The sequence below is a fragment of the Hemibagrus wyckioides genome, linkage group LG04 (assembly GCF_019097595.1).
Source record: "Hemibagrus wyckioides isolate EC202008001 linkage group LG04, SWU_Hwy_1.0, whole genome shotgun sequence".
Lineage (NCBI taxonomy): Eukaryota > Metazoa > Chordata > Actinopteri > Siluriformes > Bagridae > Hemibagrus > Hemibagrus wyckioides.
The window spans coordinates 28,224,525-28,244,891 of NC_080713.1; the positions used below are offsets into that span (position 1 = coordinate 28,224,525).

The 20,367-nt window shown below is 44.3% G+C and overlaps 2 protein-coding genes across 6 annotated transcripts; both read right to left on the reverse strand.

Annotated features, from left to right (window-relative positions):
* Window positions 1-2,554: 2,554 nt before the first annotated feature.
* ccnl1a (cyclin L1a) lies at window positions 2,555-11,327 on the reverse strand. Of its 5 annotated transcripts, none has more exons than XM_058387235.1 (11): window positions 10,983-11,311; window positions 10,354-10,428; window positions 9,523-9,632; window positions 7,457-7,577; window positions 7,076-7,140; window positions 4,971-5,070; window positions 4,282-4,386; window positions 3,982-4,123; window positions 3,777-3,888; window positions 3,587-3,700; window positions 2,555-3,425 (listed from the first exon to the last, which is right to left on the reverse strand). In XM_058387235.1, the coding sequence occupies exons 1-11, from the start codon at window positions 11,232-11,234 to the stop codon at window positions 3,005-3,007; spliced, it is 1,617 nt and encodes a 538-aa protein (XP_058243218.1). In that variant the 5' UTR covers window positions 11,235-11,311; the 3' UTR covers window positions 2,555-3,004. The 5 variants fall into 5 exon arrangements, 4 of the variants coding, with proteins under 4 accessions (XP_058243218.1, XP_058243219.1, XP_058243220.1 ...); XM_058387236.1 differs by having other exon boundaries at window positions 3,587-3,685; window positions 10,983-11,310; XM_058387237.1 differs by lacking the exons at window positions 9,523-9,632; window positions 10,354-10,428; window positions 10,983-11,311 and adding an exon at window positions 8,845-9,010.
* A 460-nt stretch (window positions 11,328-11,787) lies between these two features.
* On the reverse strand, window positions 11,788-19,105 carry ankrd67 (ankyrin repeat domain 67). The gene is made up of 5 exons (XM_058387240.1): window positions 18,787-19,105; window positions 15,327-15,581; window positions 14,004-14,556; window positions 13,107-13,403; window positions 11,788-12,156 (listed from the first exon to the last, which is right to left on the reverse strand). The coding sequence occupies exons 2-5, from the start codon at window positions 15,563-15,565 to the stop codon at window positions 11,974-11,976; spliced, it is 1,272 nt and encodes a 423-aa protein (XP_058243223.1). The 5' UTR covers window positions 15,566-15,581; window positions 18,787-19,105; the 3' UTR covers window positions 11,788-11,973.
* Between the last annotated feature and the right edge of the window lie 1,262 nt (window positions 19,106-20,367).

Genomic DNA, 20,367 nt, shown 5'->3' on the forward strand with positions numbered 1-20,367 from the left:
CCCTCACACTCCCTCACTCCCTCACACTCCCTCACTCCCCCTCACACTCCCTCACTCCCTCACTCCCCCTCACTCTCCCTCACACTCCCTCACTCCCTCACTCCCTCACTCCCCCTCACTCTCCCTCACACTCCCTCACTCCCTCACACTCCCTCACTCCCTCACTTCCTCACACTCCCTCACTCCCTCACACTCCCTCACTCCCTCACACTCCCTCACTCCCCCTCACACTCCCTCACTCCCCCTCACACTCCCTCACACTCCCTCACTCCCCCTCACACTCCCTCACTCCCTCACACTCCCTCACTCCCCTTCACTCTCCCTCACACTCCCTCACTCTCCCTCACATTCCCTCACACTCCCTCACTCCCTCACACTCCCTCACACTCCCTCACACTCCCTCACTCCCCTTCACTCTCCCTCACACTCCCTCACTCCCTCACACTCCCTCACTCCCCCTCACACTCCCTCACTCCCTCACACTCCCTCACTCCCCCTCACACTCCCTCACACTCCCTCACTCCCCCTCACACTCCCTCACTCCCTCACTCCCTCACTCCCCCTCACACTCCCTCACTCCCCCTCACACTCCCTCACTCCCTCACACTCCCTCACTCCCCCTCACTCCCTCACACTCCCTCACTCCCCCTCACTCTCCCTCACACTCCCTCACTCCCCCTCACACTCCCTCACACTCCCTCACTCCCTCACACTCCCTCACTCCCTCACACTCCCTCACTCCCTCACACTCCCTCACTCCCCCTCACGCTCCCTCACTCCCTCACACTCCCTCACACTCTCCATCTCAAACCACCGGATCAAACAAACCTGCTTCTCTTCTTCTTCTTCAAGTCTTTAACATCTTTATGATTTCATTTCAAGCCACTAATAATCACACGCTTCACGTCTCCTCGTCGATAGCTCCACAGCCGGGGACTTTAATCCAGCTTTTGCTCAGACGTCTCGACGTCTCTCTAAAGTGTGTGTGACGATAATACAGACTTCTCCGTTGACACTGGAAAAAGAAACTCTTTTGTTTTTCGAAGCTAACTGACAACCTGCTAATCTCCCATTATACACCCTTATACTGTATAAGCGCTAGCTACAACACTTAGCCTGTGACGTTACCTCAACACACTGCCGCTAACTGTTAGCACCAGAAAACAATAAACGCTTCTCTAATCCTAAATATTCATGTTTTGATGCTTCAGAGTGGAGTTTTAGCGTGCTTCACTGACTTTATTACGCAGTAAACACAGATATTTGAGATGTTCCTGGGTAATAACAACGATAATGTTCCATATTTTTAGTTATTTTGGTGTAACCCCGGCTCACAGGGACAGGCGCATGGCTTCAATCGTAAGACATTCATCTCAGCAGCACCAAGCAGGGATTAAAGCGTACATCTGATAACGCTCTCACTGCGTGGGTTAGCGATCGAGGGATGACGTCATGCAGCACAGCAGGAGCCAATCAGCGCAGAGCTGACCTCAGGCGGACAAACAGAAACAAACAGAAAGCAATAAGAAGCAGTGCTGCGGTGTAAAGGCGCCCTCTGCTGGCCGAGGAACAGCACTTCTTGAACTTATAGCTGGGGAATAGATAGATAGATAGATAGATAGATAGATAGATAGATAGATAGATAGATAGATAGATAGATAGATAGATAGATAGATAGATAGATAGATAGACACTATTGCCAAAAGTTTTGGGACACCCCTCCAAATCAGTGAATTCAGGTGTTGTTTTTCAGGAGTTGATCTCGGCCCCTTAGTTCCAGTGAAAGGAACTCTTAATGCTTCAGCTTCATATCAAGACATTTTGGACAATTTCATGCTCTTTGTGGGAACAGTTTGGGGATGACCCCTTCCTGTTCCAACATGACTGCACACCAGTGACCAAAGCAAGGTCCATAAAGACATGGATGAGGAAGTTTAGTGTGTAGGAACTTCACAGAGTCCTGACCTCAACCTGATAGAACACCTTTGGGATGAATTTGAGCGGAGACTGTGAGCCAGACCTTCTTGTCATAACAACATCAGTGCCTGACCTCACAAATGTCCTTCTAGAGGAATGGTCAAAAAAATCCCATTAACACACTCCTAAACCTTGTGGAAAGCCTTCCCAGAAGAGTTGAAGCTGTTATAGCTGTAAAGGGGCGGGGACAACTCCATATTACAGTCATGTGCATGTAAAGGCAGACGTCCCAAATCTTTTGGCAATAAGTGTAGATTGATAGACAGATAGATGGCGTATAGCTGCTAGAACATAAGTGAGAACTTGTTTCATGGACACTTTGCAACTTTCCAATGTAACTATAAAAGGATAAAACCTATAGAAGTCATTATTCAATTTATAATTTGTAATCGTTATCAAATTGTCATGAATGAAGAGGGAAAAAGTATTTCAGGACCTGTTGAAAGAGAAATATAATAGACTTCAGGGTAGTGAGGTTAACTCGATCAAGTCTCTGTATCAGTTAGAGACATGACCGTCACTATATTCAGTCTCTCTCGCTGTAGGTGAAGTATTTATGTACAGACAGGACACCACATGCCATAGAATAAGTCACTTTTTTATTGAGTAAAAATTCAAGATGAACATGTGCAGACTAAAACCAGTGTAACAAATTCACCACGATTGAAGAAAATGAAGCGTCTGCATCTGGCTGTAAAAAAATATGGTCTATTCCACCTGTAGAGCAAATCTCCTCTGTAAATACACATATATATGCAAAGTCTTAATGTCTCTCCTGAACGATTCGTTTAAATTAGTGACACCAGACCCGACTGTTCAACAAAAGGCTGCTTTTATAAATCAAAGCATTCTTTGTAATACATTAGCATTTATCTCAGTCTTTACACTGTAAATATGTACCAGTCCTTCACTTTACATTTCAACTAAAAGGTTTGCCGAGACAAAGAAAAAAAGGAGGAAAATAAAGGGAATAAAATGTAAAACGAGGGCGTAAATGGTCAAAAACACCACGCGGAGCTGGCCGGGGTCAGCGGCGATGACGGCTGCGGCCCGAGTGGCTGCTACTGCTGTGGTGTTTGCTCTTGTGAGAGCGTTCGTATGAGCGTGATCTCTCGCGCCGGTCTCTGTGATGCCCTCCGCTTCCGCTGCCGCGCTCGTGTCGGTGTTTTTTAGACGTCAGGTCGGCGGAGGTACGGTCACGCTCCCTCTCGCGTTCTCTCTCCCTCTCTCGGTCTCGCGGCTTGCTGCCGGATCGCGAGCGCTTCCTCTTGTGTCCGTGGCGAGAGTGGAGCTTCAGGTCGTCCGAGCGCTGTTTGGCTTTGAGGTGCGGCAGGAGGGGAGACGGGGCGGCGTGGTTGGAGTGTCGCCGTGGAGACGGGCTGCGGCTGTGAGAGCGGCTGCGCGAGCGCGAGCTGTAAGTACCCGAGCGACTGCGCCTGCTGTTATAGCTGAGAGAGAGAAGTTTTCTTAAATATACACTCAAACAAATTTAATGTAATTTTCCTAACTATACTAGTAAGGACCATGATGACCTGATGTACATCGTAACATGTTAATAAATGGTTAGAATGGGAGCATGGACTCCAGCTGTGGTAAAAACGGTACTCACTGTCGTCTTGGAGAGCGTGATCTGGACCGAGAGCGCGTTCTCGAGCGAGAGCGGCTCCCGCTCCGACTGTTCCGACCGAGTTTACTTTCCTTCCGGAGCCTGAGACAGAACAGTCTATAAATTATTTCTGTATATTTTTCTTACTAGACAAATAAATGACTAGGCAGACACCATCCTGAACAAAACTCACCCGTTGTGAGGACTCTTGGAGCCCTGAGCCCGATCTTCGGCTTCCTTTTTCACCGCTTTGAGCGGCTGAGGGTTCGGAGATTTCTCATCCGCCTTCATCACGTTAGGAGAACCTGCAGGAGCGACACAAACACAACGTCAGATCTCGAACGATCCGCCACACCTGAGCACAACAACTGGTGTGGGGAAAACCTAAGAGGTCTGACCTGGTTTAGAGGCAGGAGAAAAGCCACCGAGTGTGGAGAGAGCAGGAGTTCCGTCTGGGTTCAGCCCCTTGGCCTTCAGCTTCGCCTCCTGCAGAGCCACCTTCCTCTTCTCCACCTCCCTCTCCAGGAAGTCGTAGTTTGGCTGAGAGCAGAACAAACAGGATGTGAGCAATACACAGCGTGAAACCAGGAACATGACACCAGATTCAAATACCTTCCATCATTACGAAGGTGAAGGTCGAGCCAAAGTCATCTAAACAATCCAAGTCATAACAGAGGTCAGAAATAAGAAGTGCACACCTTCTTCCTCGTGTACAGCTTTAGTGTAGTGATACAGATGTCCTTGATCTCCTCCTCTGTGGCTCCGAACAGGAGATACCAGTGTGGCCGAGTTGGAAGAGGAATCTGAGACGGACAGAGCGAGACGCGTGTTAAAACAGCGGAACGTGATATTTTCTTCTTTCCTTACATGCTTTCTTTCTCCTTGTATGTTCTAAAGCAGTTAAAATCACAAGGTTATGTCGGTTTCACAAAACAAGCCACCTAATTTTAATAAATAAATTTCAACAGACTTCCCTTCATGTAAAAAACCAATGAGTGCAAATTACAAACACCTCAGCCCTAAACCAAACCCCTTCCCCCTGGTAAACCAGTGCTGACCAGCCCACATTTGCATATTGAAACTAGTGTTATTGTGGCATTAACTACATTCGATTCAATTTGTTTTAACGACAGGTGCTGGCATAAAGCAGCTTTACAGGAACCAGAAAGCAGATTTAAACCCCTAATGAGCGAGCCAGGGATGAGAGCGGTGAGGAAACCCTTAAACACCTTCAACAAATCTACATCATCCAGGTCATCTTATTTTGTGCCTTCCATTTCATAAAAGACAATAGCACAACAGTCTTTTGTGTAACAGAAAAAGACAGCAAAGGAGCCATGAACTGTATAAACCAGACCTGAGAAGAACCGATGGATCGTGAACCTACCTGAAGAGCTCGAGCTGCGAGGTAAATGCAGGCACAGGCGATGGTCTCGGCTTGAAACCGCACGAACACGTTGGTCCTCAGGCTGTCGTTCATGTAGTTCCTGCAACACAAAAGGTGAAGGACAACATTGCAGACGTCTCCCTGAGCTCCAGCCTCTGACAACCCCACACATCTCTCTTCCCATGATGCATTGCATTCATGATACGCTTAAGGAGACTCATGTTTAGCTTTGTCCATTCCCTCCCTCTTTTAATGTCTCACTTCTGGCTGCCTGAACATGAACATTGGCAGTTTTTTTATTTTTTTATTTTACACATACATGCAGAACAGATGGATGTTCACACTGGAATGGTTCACTCGACTTTCTGGATACAAGCGTTTACAAAGAAGTCGACACCCTGCCCCTAAAAAAAGGCCTTATTTACTGCCTGCACATGCAAAGAGCTTAAAAGGAAAAACTAGGACCACAAAGTTACATGCAAATTAAGTAATTTAACTATAAGCTACGATGCAATCATCCAATCCCATCGGTTTCTGCCTGACGCTCGCAAAACGTCGGGTGCCGCGTCACCTGCAGCGATGGCTCGAGTTAGCTTTCGCCAAATGCAAATGATGAGGCCGAGCATGTGAAATGGGGAGACAGAAGGAGCTGGTGGCTGAGAAACACAGGGCAGGGATGATGTCATGCAACTCGACACGCGACAGCATGCGCCCAAGGGAGACGAAAGCCAAGAGCACAGCTAGGACAGCAGCAGCTACCCGAAGAACGGACCGATGAGCGTCTCCTGCGACACACGGCTAACTACCAGACAGAACACAGCTTGAATAATAAGACAGGTCGTAGGATCATCACACACCGAACACATTACGGATTGACACACGATGATGTGATTTTATCCTCTGAAGCTGCTTACGAACGTCAAAAATAACCGCTAAAGTGATTACTTCAGGAATAAAGACAACTAGCACCAGATTAACTTCCAGACCCTTCTACTTAAAGGAAAACTCCACCCTGAAACACATTAAATGCATCTGTATGGAATGATTCTGGTTCTGGTGCTTTAAGGGAATAGCTGTTTTACAGTTAGCTGAAATCTAGAGCAGAGGTAATGCAAAAATCCCAGAATGCAATGCACTCACTAGTTGGCTATGAGAATGACGAGTATTATTAAAGTTTTTACAGATGAGGAGATGACGAAGCTGGATAGGCTAAAGCGCTGCCGCATCGCTCTCGTTAGTTACAGACGACTGCTGCGGCTCGATCAGCAGTTAATCATACGGCATTGTGGGTAGTGTAGGAAACCGTTAACCAAAGTGAAAGTAGGTCAACATGTCAATAACAGATGATCTGTGAAATATACTCAATGGTTCAGGGTGGATTTGTCCTTCAAGACCTCAATGTTTATAAGACATGGAGCTCATGCCCTGATATGATGAGGAAAAAGGAAATGGATCCTTGGTGCAGGATGATCCCTGGAAGATACAGTTCTAAAAAAACCACATCAGCGTGAACACACAATACATATGTACATTTCACTACCAAAAATTATTTTAAAGAATTAATAAAATAAAATACCCTACTGTAAATGTGGAATTTACACTAAAAAAAAAAAAAGGGACAAAAAAGACTTGTAGCAGAACAAAAAAATACAAATCCTCGTGGACAACCCCCAAGAAAACAAGATGATGCTGCCAGATGGAAAAGGCCCCCTTCAGTGATTCTCGGGCAGAGAGCTCTCACTGGATTGGCCGTCTCGAGACGGGCAGCCAATGGGGGGGGCAGATTCCTGGGGTCATGTGGTTGGAGGAGCAGAGTTCAGAGGTTCTTTATGACACTTACCATCATGGACTACCCTTTAATCAAAGAGTAGAGAGAAAGGACAAAGTTAAACTGAGATCTCCGTTCGAGCGTTTTTTTTTTTTATGACATTACAGAGAAAAATTTGTGGGGAAATAAAAAGGAAAACAAAGTGATGATCAAATTCCATCATCAGGTATAGGGAAAGGACTTTTAATTTAAAACAAACAAACAAAAAAAAAACACAAGGTACAGAGCAAAGGGTTTAGTTCTGACTACACAAGCAGCTCTTTGGTTATCTACTCACCAAGCTGTCTGGACCAGCGTTTGATTCTTCTCACACTCCAGGACCTGCAGGTACATGACGATGATCTGAAACAGGACCACAGCATGGGTTACGCCACAGCAAGGAGCGGTTTGAAGGCACAGGTGTGCTAACCACAAGTGCATGAGATCCTGACCTGATTTACGTCACTGTGGAGAACGCGGGCATGCACTGACGTCTACGTGTCGACTGTTACGTCTCTGTTTTGTTTACGTTTCTCGCATGCAGCCGTTGAGGTTCTACGCTATGCACACCATTTTAGCATACTCCTGCTCTACTGACTGCAACGATCCACAAAGGGCTCGCTAATATGATAATGACTACTGACTGGGTGTGTGTGTGTGTAGAATGATAAGGACTCACCTTGTGCGGATGCTTGACGTGGACACAGAAACCCAGCTCCTTCAGCACACGTCGCTCAGCTTTGATCACCTGGTTTTTCGTATTTATGTAGTTCTGATCAAGTATCAATGGGCTTGCACTCCTGATTCATAAAGGAATGAAAATACAGTTGTTTTCCCCAACCCAATTATGCCTCCAAAAAAATAAAAATAAATAAATGCCAGAGTGCCTTTTTGAGTGTTTCAGTTTTTAGACAAAGCAAAATCAAAAGTAGCTTTTTTTCCCTTTCCAACCAACTAAAGGCAACAGGCCCATTTTCTCTCTCTCTCTTTTTTTTTTTTTTTTTTTTTTTTTTGAGTCCTGTAATTTCAGTAGAAGACTGTTAGTCCTACCACAAGTGACCGTGACACATAAGCTAAGACACACTCTTACATCACAGCTTTAGCAGAAACAGCACAGCCCTGAAGCCCTGTTACACTGTAAAGGGAAAGACATTTCTACCAGAAGACACACAAAAAAAAGCCATTTAGACACAATTCCAGCCCTTCAGGAACAGTGAATAAAACTTTATCCAGGACATGGGAGCCACCCCCCCCCTTTCCAGCATCTGGAAAATAGCTCCAAAGTGTCCACAGAGATAAAACACTCATGTGACAATGAACAGGAATTTAATAATAATAATAATAATAATAATAATAATAATGGTCATGAAAGCTACTTCTCTACCTACACCAGAGGAAAACTTTTAAGAGAGCCCTAAAGCATCCTAACAAGAGGAATACATTTGTTCTGTTGCAAGACCAAGAGCTGTAAATGTATATGAATATGTAAATGAGCTAAGGTACAGAGGTTTGGACTAAAATAATGACGAGTGATGTTAATACACTGAAGAGACGCTCGCAGAAAACTGACCTGGTGGCTATACGAGAGAAAAAAATGTGCAATTTGAAATAGAGCCTTTTTAGAATACTAACAATGTTATTACCATCAATAACAATAAGTAGATTATTTTTGTCTTTAGAATCATTAAAGACAATATTGACAAATGATTATTAATACTCCTGCTACTATAAATATTACCAAAATACAGTGTTTTAAAGTAGCATTATGTACATTATTATGAAAATATATAATCACTGATAAGGTTAATGATGTTAGAAGCTCTGCATGGATGCACTTGAGGGAAAAAGAAGAAGAAGAAAAATCACTAGCTCTTTGAGGACCCTATCTACTGGAACGTAAATGAAATGTCCCTAGTCTAAGGTGTGTTTTCTGTGAAAGCTGTGATGTCTGAGGTGTTTCTCGGTCCGTCTCGCTGCTACAAAGATAGCATCATCACCTGCGTTAGAGACCACAAGCTTAAACTGAGCTACAGGAGTGAGCCAGACGCTGTGGGACCAGCGGCCAACCTTTTGTGGTCCCCGAGTCTCCCAGTGAGCGCGTTCAGAGCACTGGCGCCTCCCAGGGGAGCGGGGGGAGAGCCACGCCTCACTCGTTCGCACTGTTGCCATGCCGACTGCTTCAGCTCTACGTACCATTCCACATCACCCAGGCTTTGGTAAATGTAGCTGGTCGCTGTTAGTTGGTTGCAAGGGAAAAGAGAATTCAAGTTAATACCACAGTCTTTATTCAGCTGAACAGCCCTATCACCCCCTCCCACCACTAATGAGTCTACAAATCCAATTATTCATCAATCCTCCGTTAATTAATTATGACTCTAAATGGTTAGGATGCATTTTTTTATTACGTGTGCAGGTAAGCAGACGATTATCTTGCTCTTACTACCATTTATGACAGATGATGAAACTGAAAAGCCTTTAAAATGGTTTAGAGTACAGAAATCAAACAAAATGGCACTCAAATCGGCATATTATTGATAAAAAAAGAAAGGAAAAACAATAAGAAGCACAGAGACTATTCACAGTTAGCAGGTTTTAAAGTATACCTGATTCTCTTTATGTAAAGTGATGATGTTACATGTTAAACAAAGACAACTCTGTCGAGGTGAAAAGGTTTTGCTGGCACGAAGAAAAACAAACAGGAACAGTTACAAAGGAAGAATAGTGAGAGGGCGACTGCATGCTTACCTTTTTCCTCTGATCTGCCTCAAATGATGAAAGACATTGATCACGTCCCTTATTCGACGTGGGGCTTCTTCGATCTTTGAGGCCAGATTGATACAGGCCATGGCAACAATCTGAACAGGGAACATAAAGTGAGGCAGTATTGCGTCGTCAGCGTTATCTGTGTGAGCTCCATTAACACAAATTAAGACAATATTGTGTAGGTTAATGAAGGGGTGTACTGGTAGGACATGTTGTAAAGCCCTAAACAATGCTAAATAAATAGGGCTGATATTACAAAAAGATGAAAATGAAGCTGATTTAATGGCATTACAAGAAAACATGCAATATTAATTTTTTTTTTTTTTAAATCTCTTACATGCCAAAATAAACCCAGTAGGTATGATTCAAATAATAATAAAAAAGTCATAGGTTAAACCTTGGCTTTTTAATAGCAAAAGCCTATTAAGTCGCCTGAAAGCTGACGCGTGTTTGTGATTGGATGTTCATGCTGTCAATCATTTTGTACACGCTGTACGCCGGTACATGAGGGCGGGGCTTTGTAAACATAACGTTAAACCCAGCTAATATTACCTCATGCGCCTTTACTATGCACTTATTTCCACCTACACGAGTACATCTGGTATTAAAGTTCTGACCTGTGGGTTATTTACATGTACTTAGCATAAATAATTGGTTTCAATGAAAACGGTCAAGTTTGCACTTTGGGCTTTACAAACATGGCCGCCGGAATGAACGTTGTGGTGACGCGCGCGCGCGCGCGCGCGCACGGACGGACGCCCGCACACGCGGCCTAGTCACAGGTAATAATCAAGAAGAAAATTCACTCCTTACCTCAAAGCTGTGTTTCACAAATGACTTCGAGTAAAAAAAACGATGAAACAGCACTTGACCGGTTGCCATTGCCACCTGTAAAATATAAAACAATCCAAATTCATTTTCCTCAAGTATTTACCGCACGCTCCGAACGTCCGCCATTTTGTTTTTGTCTAGCCAGGTAGATAGCTAGCTTGTTAGCTCAGCTAAAAGCCGCCATTCTTATGTAATAATGTAACGTATATTGTGTTCAATGATATCTATAACGTTTCAGTTAAATACTCAACAAATCGGTAAAATAATCCGCAAATCCATACTGCGTTTTATTTCTAACTGACATTTCAACGTACATCAAGCTAAATATCCGGTTTTGTTGTTTCTCCCACCCGTACTCAGACAAGTCCCGCCTTCTGCGCAGTGATTGGTTCAGCTGTCGCGCGTGGGACCTTCCACGCTTTCTGATTGGTGGTTCAACATGTTAATATTCTAAAATAACCAATCAAAAATGTAGAAGGCAGCCATGCCGGAATACAGGTCTCATCTAAAGCAATGGAGATTCCTCATTGCGCCGACATATTAAATTTGCCTCGAGACATCTATGTTATTAAAACCAAACTTCAGACACATGATAAAAACTATGTATATACCTGCGGTAAACGTAGAAGTATCCCGGCTGATTGTATGAGTTCGCAGCCGAGGATACGGAGGTCGGTTTCGGTGTGTAGGTCCAGGCCGTCGAGCATAGATGGAGTCGGGGACAGCTTTTCCTCCGGGATTAACGAGTTATCTATAGTTAGGAAGACTTCCGAATAAACCTTATCTCCTATAAGAATGCCCTCGTTGGTTGGAGCGCTGTTCGGCGCGGCAGGGGCCGGAGCTGTAGCCATTGTCGCCTCCATCGTAGTACGAGCCGAACCCGGTCACCGAAAAATACAAAGAACTGCTCGGGGAAGAGCGGAAGTGTGACGCGCACGCGACGTATGCTGGCCTGCCGCGTAACACAGAAACTCTCTGTGGTAGATAAACCTCCGCGTTTCCATTTTTTGCCAACAAATAGTCCCGACTTTCTGTTCACGGTATGGGGGGGAAAAATAAATTTCAGACCAACATTACACCATTATCGTGTGCGCGTGTTTGGCGTAAAATATTAATTGTCAACTAGATTTGTTTTTCATTTTATTTTGTATCAGTAACAAGTTCCGATGACGTCGATTCCAGGAACGCGAGAGCGCACGGGCTGACCGCTGTCCTTATATCCATCCGCGATAAACGTCAACTCGCATACTACCGTACTGAATAGTATGCAAGTGGGGGAAAAAACGCAACACACGCAGGCTTACTGCTAGCATACTATTTAGCACAGAAGTATACAATTATAGAAGCAGACGTATCACATGACCACGATGTCGTACATTCAGTTCTGTCCGACTCTCACACACGTCACAATGTTCAAAACGTTGCACAATAAAGCTCTTTAATTTTCAGTATGGTACAACAAATTACAGATTAATCTGTTAAAAAGGGCTTAAACATCACCAGACAGATAAATTCAGCACAACAATACGGTCCATCCCAGTAGCTTAAACGTTACACCGGATCTCAGTCCACTGGTGTCCGGGTCGATCCGTACTTCTCTCGTTACCATACACTCTCAGTAATAGTGTAGACTGGAGGTTGAGGTTTCACCAAAGGTTTCCTGTGTTCCTGGAGCACTTTGAGTGACCCGTACTGCTTGTGCGTTCTCGCCAGGTCTTCCGCAGTCTCCTTCCATTTCGTCTTAATGGACGGATCTGCACCTCTCTCCAGCAAGACACTCAGAACCTGGTGAATGAAGTATAGATATAAGTGTAGACTGACACCTGGGAGAACAAAAAACCCCTCTACTTTCAATTTAGCCAAAATATCTGTAGTTTTGTAAATATCTGCCTCAATTCACACTCAGTTCTTCAGCGATTTACTGAAATAGATTTAATTATCCTCTATAAATATGAACAAAGCTTCCAGTTTAGCCAGATACTGCGGTTCTTATTTGTTTTTCGGCCCAGTTTGATAAAGTTCTGAGCAAGACGAGACGTAGGATCGTTTGTATTTACAACAGTACTCCTCCTCCTCTCCAGCAGAGGTCAGTATGCCAAAGCGTTTCAATCACTTCCTGGTTATATAAGCTCATGTCTTAGAGATCATCTTTACTAAGTCTTGCCTTGCTATTCTCTCAGGATCAGAGCTGTTTTTCTTGAGTTTGGGTTCTAACCATGATTTGTACCACTAATGTTTGATCGTTATCTACCTAACGAATGGGTTGTGTTCAGAAGAAAATAACCCCTGTGCTTCAATCCTCTCTTCTTCTTCAGGTTTTGATTTGTTACATAAATGATTTGGAGTGACTTTTGATACTTTTTAGCTCCACTGAAATCATCGATTTAGCACAAGACTTAAAAAGAAAACATCGTCATATGTCTTTGAGGATAAATTTGTCTTTGGAGGAAGTGGAAATGTCGCAGTGTATGCTTTTTTCAGCAGTTTAGATCATTTTGGAGAGGTCATACACACAAACAGAAGTATCAAGTGCATACGCTTCCCTCATAGCAGAAGCACTGTTAAATTTGGAAAGGTCTAGTTAGACAAAATCAACAAAAAACAGTAACAGTTATCTGTTTTAATGTGTAATTACTTCATGGCTATAAACAAGACAAGTTGAAGTATTTCGATATGTAATGCCTCGGACACCTCAGTGTGAATCCCATACAGTGAGTCATGAGAGAAAGCAGCACCTTGCAGTGTCCCCTTTCGATGGCCAGGTGAAGTGGGGTCCTCCCCAGCCGTTCAGCTGCATCCACATCTGCTCCATAATGCAACAGGAGCTTCGCGGCTTCAGCGTTGTCCTTTAGTGTGGAGTAATGCAGCGGGGTCATGTGAAGGCTATCCCTGTCCTCCAGCCCGGCTCCGTTCAGGATAAGGAGGTGGAGAACCGCTCCGGAGCCGCTGAGGGCAGCCAGGTGCAGCGGAGTGGCCTGATCCCTGTCCCTCACACACACCTTCGCCCCAGCGGCTAGCAGGTGCTGTAGGATCTGAGAGACGGGAGCGAGAAGAAAGAGGAAAAATGGTGGACGGAGGAAAAAGGACAGATCAAATGGTGCTAAGGAGATGGGAATGGTGCCTTGTGATTCACCAGTGCAAATACCATCTGTTGCTCTGTGTGCAGTTGGCTGGATGCACTGACAGCATGGAGAAAGCCAAAGGGCAAAGAGACCTTGAGTGTACACTCAGTACTTGGCAGTGGCGCTTGTAGTACGAATGGAAAATGGAGACATTTTTGGAGTATTTTAGACACAGAGATATCGTTAAAGCACTATGAAATCACCTCAGGTGTTCCTCTCAAATCCACCAAAGATTTATTTATCAATATATTTCATTCTGGCCTCCATCTAAAATGTTGTCGTGATTCTTTTTCCGTAGAATTTTTATAGCTTTTGCAGACAAAGCCAAATCCTAACCTCTAGTCGAGGGCTAATTTTGAAGGATAAAAGCTAACCAATGGTCACTGCGTCTTTCTGAACTTCTGCTCATACAGCTTCATGAGAGAGCTAACCATGCTTGGAGGAGATCACTGCTCTAAGAGATTGTATTGGCTTCAGCTGGGTCATTATTTATTTATCTAAACCCATCACCTTCTTTTCGGCAGAGCAGGAGCACAGGTGCAGTGCTGTTCGCCCGTTAGAACCTCTGAGGTTAGTATCGGCTCCACGATGAAGCAGGAGTCTGACGGCTGCCTCGTTGCCGATCATCACAGCCAGCTGCAGGGGACTCGTGACCACTCCGCTTGGGCCTTCCAGCTCCGCCCCATTATCCAGCAGCAGCTCGGCGACGTCGCCCCAACCCCCGAACACGGCCCAGTGCAACGGCGTCCACCTGCGGGAGTCCAGGACATCAGGCGACGCCAAGTGCTGCAGCAGCGTCCGCGCCGTCCCCAGGTGCCCTCCAGCCGCAGCCAGGTGGAGTGGCGTTTGTCCACAGCAGGAGCGTGCCTCGTGGGATGCACCCTTCTGGAGGAGGTACTCAGTGGCGTCTTTGTTGCCTCCCATGCAGGAGCGGTGCAGAGGGGTGCAGCCGAAGATATCCGGGGTGTTCACCTCAATTCCACTGGTATGAAGCAGGAACCGGAGCAGAGCTAGGTGACCTCTGAAAGCAGCGTGGTGGATGGACGTCCAGCCGCGAGGATCTCTAGAGGACAAAGGTGTTAATAATCCGTCTCTCATTAAAGCACTATGAAATCTCGCATGGAGTTCCACAAGGTTCTGTTATCCTGAGACTTTTATCACCTCATGGTGGACAAACCTTCACTTTTTTCCTTACTTTCAACCTGATTTGGTAAAGTGATTAAGAGCCAGTGGATTATTTCCTGATTAATCAGAGTTATTTTCTGTTCTATCAACTAAAAATAATTACTGGGTCATTTTTACTACCTTATTTTATACTTATGGAAACAGTGCATTTTTACTTTCTGTATATTTTTTTTTATATCATTTTGAGCAAGGCTATATATATATATATATATATATATATCGTACACCATGTCCTTGTCTCTTCCAAAACCATGGTCCAGTAGTCGAGATCTTGCTTCTTATCTAAATTACAAGCATTTGATAAACAAGCCAACTGTTCTGCATTAAACAAGCCAACTGTTCTGCATTAAATAAGCCAAATGTTCTGCATTACCATGGTTGCCAGAAATGCAGTGTGTGTGCGTGTGTGTGGGAAAGCAAATAAGTCAAAGCTTTTTTATTATTAAAGCGTTTCATATTGAGTTACTTGGTAAACGTTGCTCAGTATTTGCCAGCGCTTGTCATGATTTTGGAGTGATTACAGTGTTTGGGATTATAATTAATTTTGTTTTGGTATTGGACTAGTTGGTTTTTAGGCACACAGAGCTGTAGCCATGTTTTCCATGGTTTCAAACTTTTCCACAGAGGTACAGGTCATCACCGACTCACGTGCAGTCAGCGGGGACACCGCAGTCCACCAGGCCCTTCACGTGCTCCAGGCGTCCGTCCCAGGCGGCGTAATGCAGCTTGTGTTCGTCTAGCCGAGAGTGACGGGGACGACCGTGGAGTCTCCACTGCCTCGGCCTGACTGCGGTGCCAGCGTGAATCTTCTTCTCTACAGCACGCAGGGACACCAAGTCATGCAGCTCTATCCACTTCCACTGCAGCTCAGGTCCTGCAGACGCCATGACACACCGACACACCCTGCAGAAACACAGATCCACACAGTGGACACAGGATTGCACAAGACTCAAGAGTAACTTTACCATCATGGTGCTCCACAGTGTGGAAGGCTGCTCTCACACTAGACAGATAAAAACACCAATAAAGTCGGCGTAAGCCTTTGTTTTGGTCAAAAGAAAATATCGTTCAAATTCAGCCCTCAGAGTTTTAACCAGTGCGAAAAATTCTACCAGGTGACCAGTGAGATCACGGCGGGGAGGACGATGAACGCCAGCGAGAGACCCGTAGAGTCCCATGTCCGCTCTGATTCACATTTAATAAATAATTCCCAGTTAAATCTCCAGGTTAATATAAATCACATAACAGACCCTTTACATAATGTGTAATATCATATGTCTGACTGCGCCAACAGTTTTGTCTCATAAATCTTCCTGTGAGTGCTGGGTAGAGGCCAGGGATCTGTCTCACACCATCAACACACACACACACTCTCACACACACACACACACGTGTCTCTAATGTGATCCTGACGCAGCGCTCCATCGTAAACGCTGCCATGACTTCTTAAAGAGAGAACGGTTCATGTTCCTGGCGCTCTGCCACCTCATTACTCACAACTTTCACATGACTGCATTAAAAGGATATCAGGGACTTTAGTCACGTCCCATTTCACACGTTTTTATCTGAAACGGTTGTACGATCTGCTATAAAGGGTTCGCTCTTTATAAGGGGTTAACCACTGATCTGTGACTGGATGTGTGATATTTCCACTCACGGTTGTGTCTGTGAACCTAGAATCATGGCTATATATCAAATTGTTGTGGTTTATAGCTTGTACCTCATAAATATTCAGCAGAAAATATCCATCCATCCATCCATCCATCCATTGTCTGTTCCCCGCTTTATTCCTAATTAGGGTCACAGGCTCTGCTGGAGCCTATCCCAGTGCACATTGGGCGAAAGGCAGGGGTACACCCTGGACAGGTCACCAGTCCATCACAGGGCCTCAGCAGAAAACAGTGCTGTGGCATTCTGGATTCTGATTGGTCAGAAGTCAGGTCTTTTTTTGCAGCAGCAGCCATTTCTATAGCAACGATGTTCACAGGGACTTGCATCAAATGTGTCACTTAAATGGATAAGAAGCGTTTGTTAAGATGATGTTTATTTACCATCTTATATTGAAGTGTAACTTTAAGCTTTCTGACATCAGGAACAGGGAAGGTTATGCTTTTTCTGGTTGCTATGGTAACACAACACGACTTTTATTTTGTTTTCTTAACTTGTCACAGAGAGAGAAAAGGGGAGACGCTATAACGTAAGTGAGAACATGACACAGAGTGTTTAATTCCTGACTTAGCTAACTACACGAGGAGTGAATGAGAAGCAAAATATCTTGGCTAGCTAACAACGTATTAAAACAGCTGACTAAGCTAGCTAATAACGTGTCAGAGCGGTCAACTTAGCTAGCTAACAATGCGTTAAAGCAGTCTACTTAGCTAGCTAATAACAGCTGACTGAGCTAGCTAATAACGTGTCAACTTAGCTAGCTAACAATATGGCAGAGCAGTCGACTTAGCTAGATGATAACATATCAGAACTATTGACTTAGCTAACTAATATCCTATCAGAGCAATCCATCTAGCTAGCTAATAACATATAACAGTCAACTTAGCTAACAATAATGTATCGGAGTGGTTGATTTAGCTAACAATAACGTATCAGAGCGGTCGATTTAGCTAACAATAATGTATCAGAGCAATCAATTTAGCTAACAATAATGTATCAGAGCGGTCGATTTAGCTAACAATAACGTATCAGAGTGGATGACTGAGCTATTAATAACGTATCAGAGTAGTCAACTTAGCTAGCTAACAATATGTCAGAACAGTCGACTTAGCTAGATAATAACGTATCAGAGCAATTAATTAAGCTAGCAATAATGTATCAGAGCGTTCGATTTAGCTAACTAATAATGTATCAGAGCATTCGATTTAGCTAACTAATAACGTATCAGAGCGGTCAACTTAGCTAGCAATAACGTATTAGAGTACTCAACTTAGCTAGCTAACAATATGTCAGAGCAGTCAACGTAGCTAGATAATAACGTATCAGAGCAATTGATTTAGCTAACTAACAATTTATCAGAGCGGTTGATTTATAACATATCAGAGCAGTCGACTTAGCTAACTAATAACCGTGCATGGCGATGATGCTAGCATGTTGCACAGCAATGTAAGAGAATAAAAACAAACTTATTAATTTCCTTGAGATTTAGTAGCGTGAACGTCAGATTTTTAGCTAGTGTTAGCTCAGCTAGTGTTAGCTCAGCTAATCTTAACTCTGTGTAGCTTTGCACTGCATCATGACGGAATCCGTAGCGATCTTACGAGGAGAATATAAACGCAGGGATTCGGAGCGCCGTGTTGAAATGAAGAAGCCTCACTTACTATCAATTTCACAATTTCTCAGTCTTCCTTTCCACTCGTTATAGTCTACAAAAACACTGAGGAAAAAAAGAAAAAGAATTATTATTGCGTTAGAGCTAGCTGTAATGTGTGTGTAATGGAAAAGGGAATATTTTTATCAATTTTTTATTTTTAATATATTTAAAACAGGCGGCTGGGCAGATGGGAGAAAAATAATCGTTTCCCGGTAAACGGCTGAAGTAAGGGATTTATAAAAGGTTAAGACACACCCGAGAGAACACAACATTATACAGTACTCCTGCTCAGTGTGTGTGTGTGTGTGTGTGTGTGTGTGTGTGTGTGTGTGTGTGAGCCAAGCGATGCTGTGCTGTGAGCGGCGGGGGACGTGGAGGCGTGAACACTCTGTCATGGAGTGGGAGTGTGGGAGTGTGTGTGTGGGTGGGATAACAGCCAATCCAGCATCCCTGTGTGTGTGTTTTATTTTTAAACCTTACAATTCTACCTCGCTTAAACACATCCACAAAGGACAAAGATAAGCTTCAAGGCACGACCTCGTAAAGTATCTAGACACAAATTATCTATTTAGACATCTTGATAGATCTTCACAGAAGGTCTGGATTCATGACCCAGCATTCTGGAGTTGTTGTTGTTGTTGTTGTTGTTTTAAAAGCACTTTGTACCCACTGTAGAGCTGAGCGCAGGTGTGTCTAACACACTCCTGATCCTTTAAGAGATCCTCAAACCCAGATCTGAGTGTCTTGTTCTCCTGATAAACCCCCGAACAAATCCACGTACGTTACCTGTTCACGGAGCGCCGGCGTAGGAGGAGTTGTCCATCTTCCGCTCCGTCCTCCCCCCGCGTGCTGGGCGAGCGCTGGACCTCGGCGTCCTCTCACACGCGCACTGCTTCCTCTGCTGCCATGCTGGACGTGTTCTCCTGGTTCCTGACAGGTTGCTATGGAGAGAGCTGGTGTGTGTCGGCAGGCGAGGATGCGATTACATGATGGCATGTTAGCAAGAGAGGAGAAGAGGAGAGAGGAGGAGAGAGGAGGAGAGGAAGGGAGGGACAGCGAGGCACAAGACCTCACCACGCATGCCTCCTGTTCCTAGGATACATCCTCAGTCTGATTTAAATGGAATAATATCACCTAGTCTGTCCTTCACACAGTAACCACTCAGAGATGGAGGGAAATAACTTGCCATGTAAAGCCCATTTAATACACAGGGAACAGGGAGAGTTTTATTTCTCTTATAGTTCTCTTTTACGGAAAATAGAAATAGTTTTTATCCATTTATTGTTACATCTGTGAAAGAAGTTAGTTCCTGTTCTCGCTTACACTACAGCAGTCACTCCTTCAACACCTTCTCTTCTCTTCTCTTCTCTTCTCTTCTCTTCTCTTCTCTTCTCTTCTCTTCTCTTCTGTCTTCTTAATTCTTCTCTTGTCTTCTCTTCTCGTCTCTTCTCTTCATCTCTTCTCCATTCTTTTTCTCTTCTCTTCTCTTCTCTTCCCTCCTCTCCTCTTCTCTTCTCTCCACTTCTCTTCTCTTTTCTTCTTTTCTCTCTTCACTTCTCTTCCCTTCCCTTCTCTCCTGTCCTCTTCTCTTCTCTTCTCTTCTCTTCTCTTCTCTTCTCTTCTCTTCTCTTCTCTTCTCTTCTCTTCTCTCCACTTCTCTTAACTTCTCTTCTCATCAATTCCCTTCCCTTCTGTTCTCTTTTCTCTTCTTTTTTCTCTCCTCTCCTCTCCTCTCCTCTCCTCTCCTCTCCTCTCCTCTCCTCTTCTATACCAGTTACAAAGCTCTTACACTGGAGACTCCTTCCATATGTCCCCCAGATATCTGGATCCACCCACAAACACTAAAGCCACCAGATACATCTTACTCTGCATCATGACAACCCAGCCTCAGGAAGCTAGCAAGCTAACAGAAAGCTAACATTAGCCAATTAGCTAAAAGGCTAATTATCACAGAAGGCAGGGACATACTGAACAATAAAAACACTACTCATCATATTTTGCCAGCTAGCTTAAATGTGATACGGTACACTGATAGAGTCTTTCCCCTTTCTAACGTGTATTAGAGTTAGCTATAGATAATGTTAGCCAGATATCTCGCTTTGTATGCTCTGTCCTGTGCTAGCTGGCTAACACTGACTCGCTAGCTAAAATACCGAGGTTTCGCTCGTATAGCTTTGCCTTGACATCTGTAAAGCTTTCTTTCTCTGAACACTCTTTCTTTCCCTAATTAGTGACAGTTAGATATTTTATTTATGACAGATTATGACTTGAATGTGTGAACTCGTAGCATTCAGGATTCTCTGTGTTCTTCCACCAGAAGCTGATAATTCCACGTCCTACACACAGCAGATTCAGCCAGCGCTCTGT

Coding starts and splice junctions, on each gene's coding strand:
- ccnl1a (XM_058387235.1), bottom strand. CDS start 11,234: ATGGAGGCGACAATGGCTACAGCTCCGGCCCCTGCCGCGCCGAACAGC. Junction 4,124..4,281: donor AGCTGTACACGAGGAAGAAG/GTGTGCACTTCT, acceptor TTCTGCTCTCAG/CCAAACTACGACTTCCTGGA. Junction 3,701..3,776: donor TCCAAGAGTCCTCACAACGG/GTGAGTTTTGTT, acceptor AATAATTTATAG/ACTGTTCTGTCTCAGGCTCC.
- ankrd67 (XM_058387240.1), bottom strand. CDS start 15,565: ATGGCGTCTGCAGGACCTGAGCTGCAGTGGAAGTGGATAGAGCTGCAT. Junction 14,557..15,326: donor GGTGTCCCCGCTGACTGCAC/GTGAGTCGGTGA, acceptor TTTGTCCTCTAG/AGATCCTCGCGGCTGGACGT. Junction 12,157..13,106: donor TCGAAAGGGGACACTGCAAG/GTGCTGCTTTCT, acceptor TTCATTCACCAG/GTTCTGAGTGTCTTGCTGGA.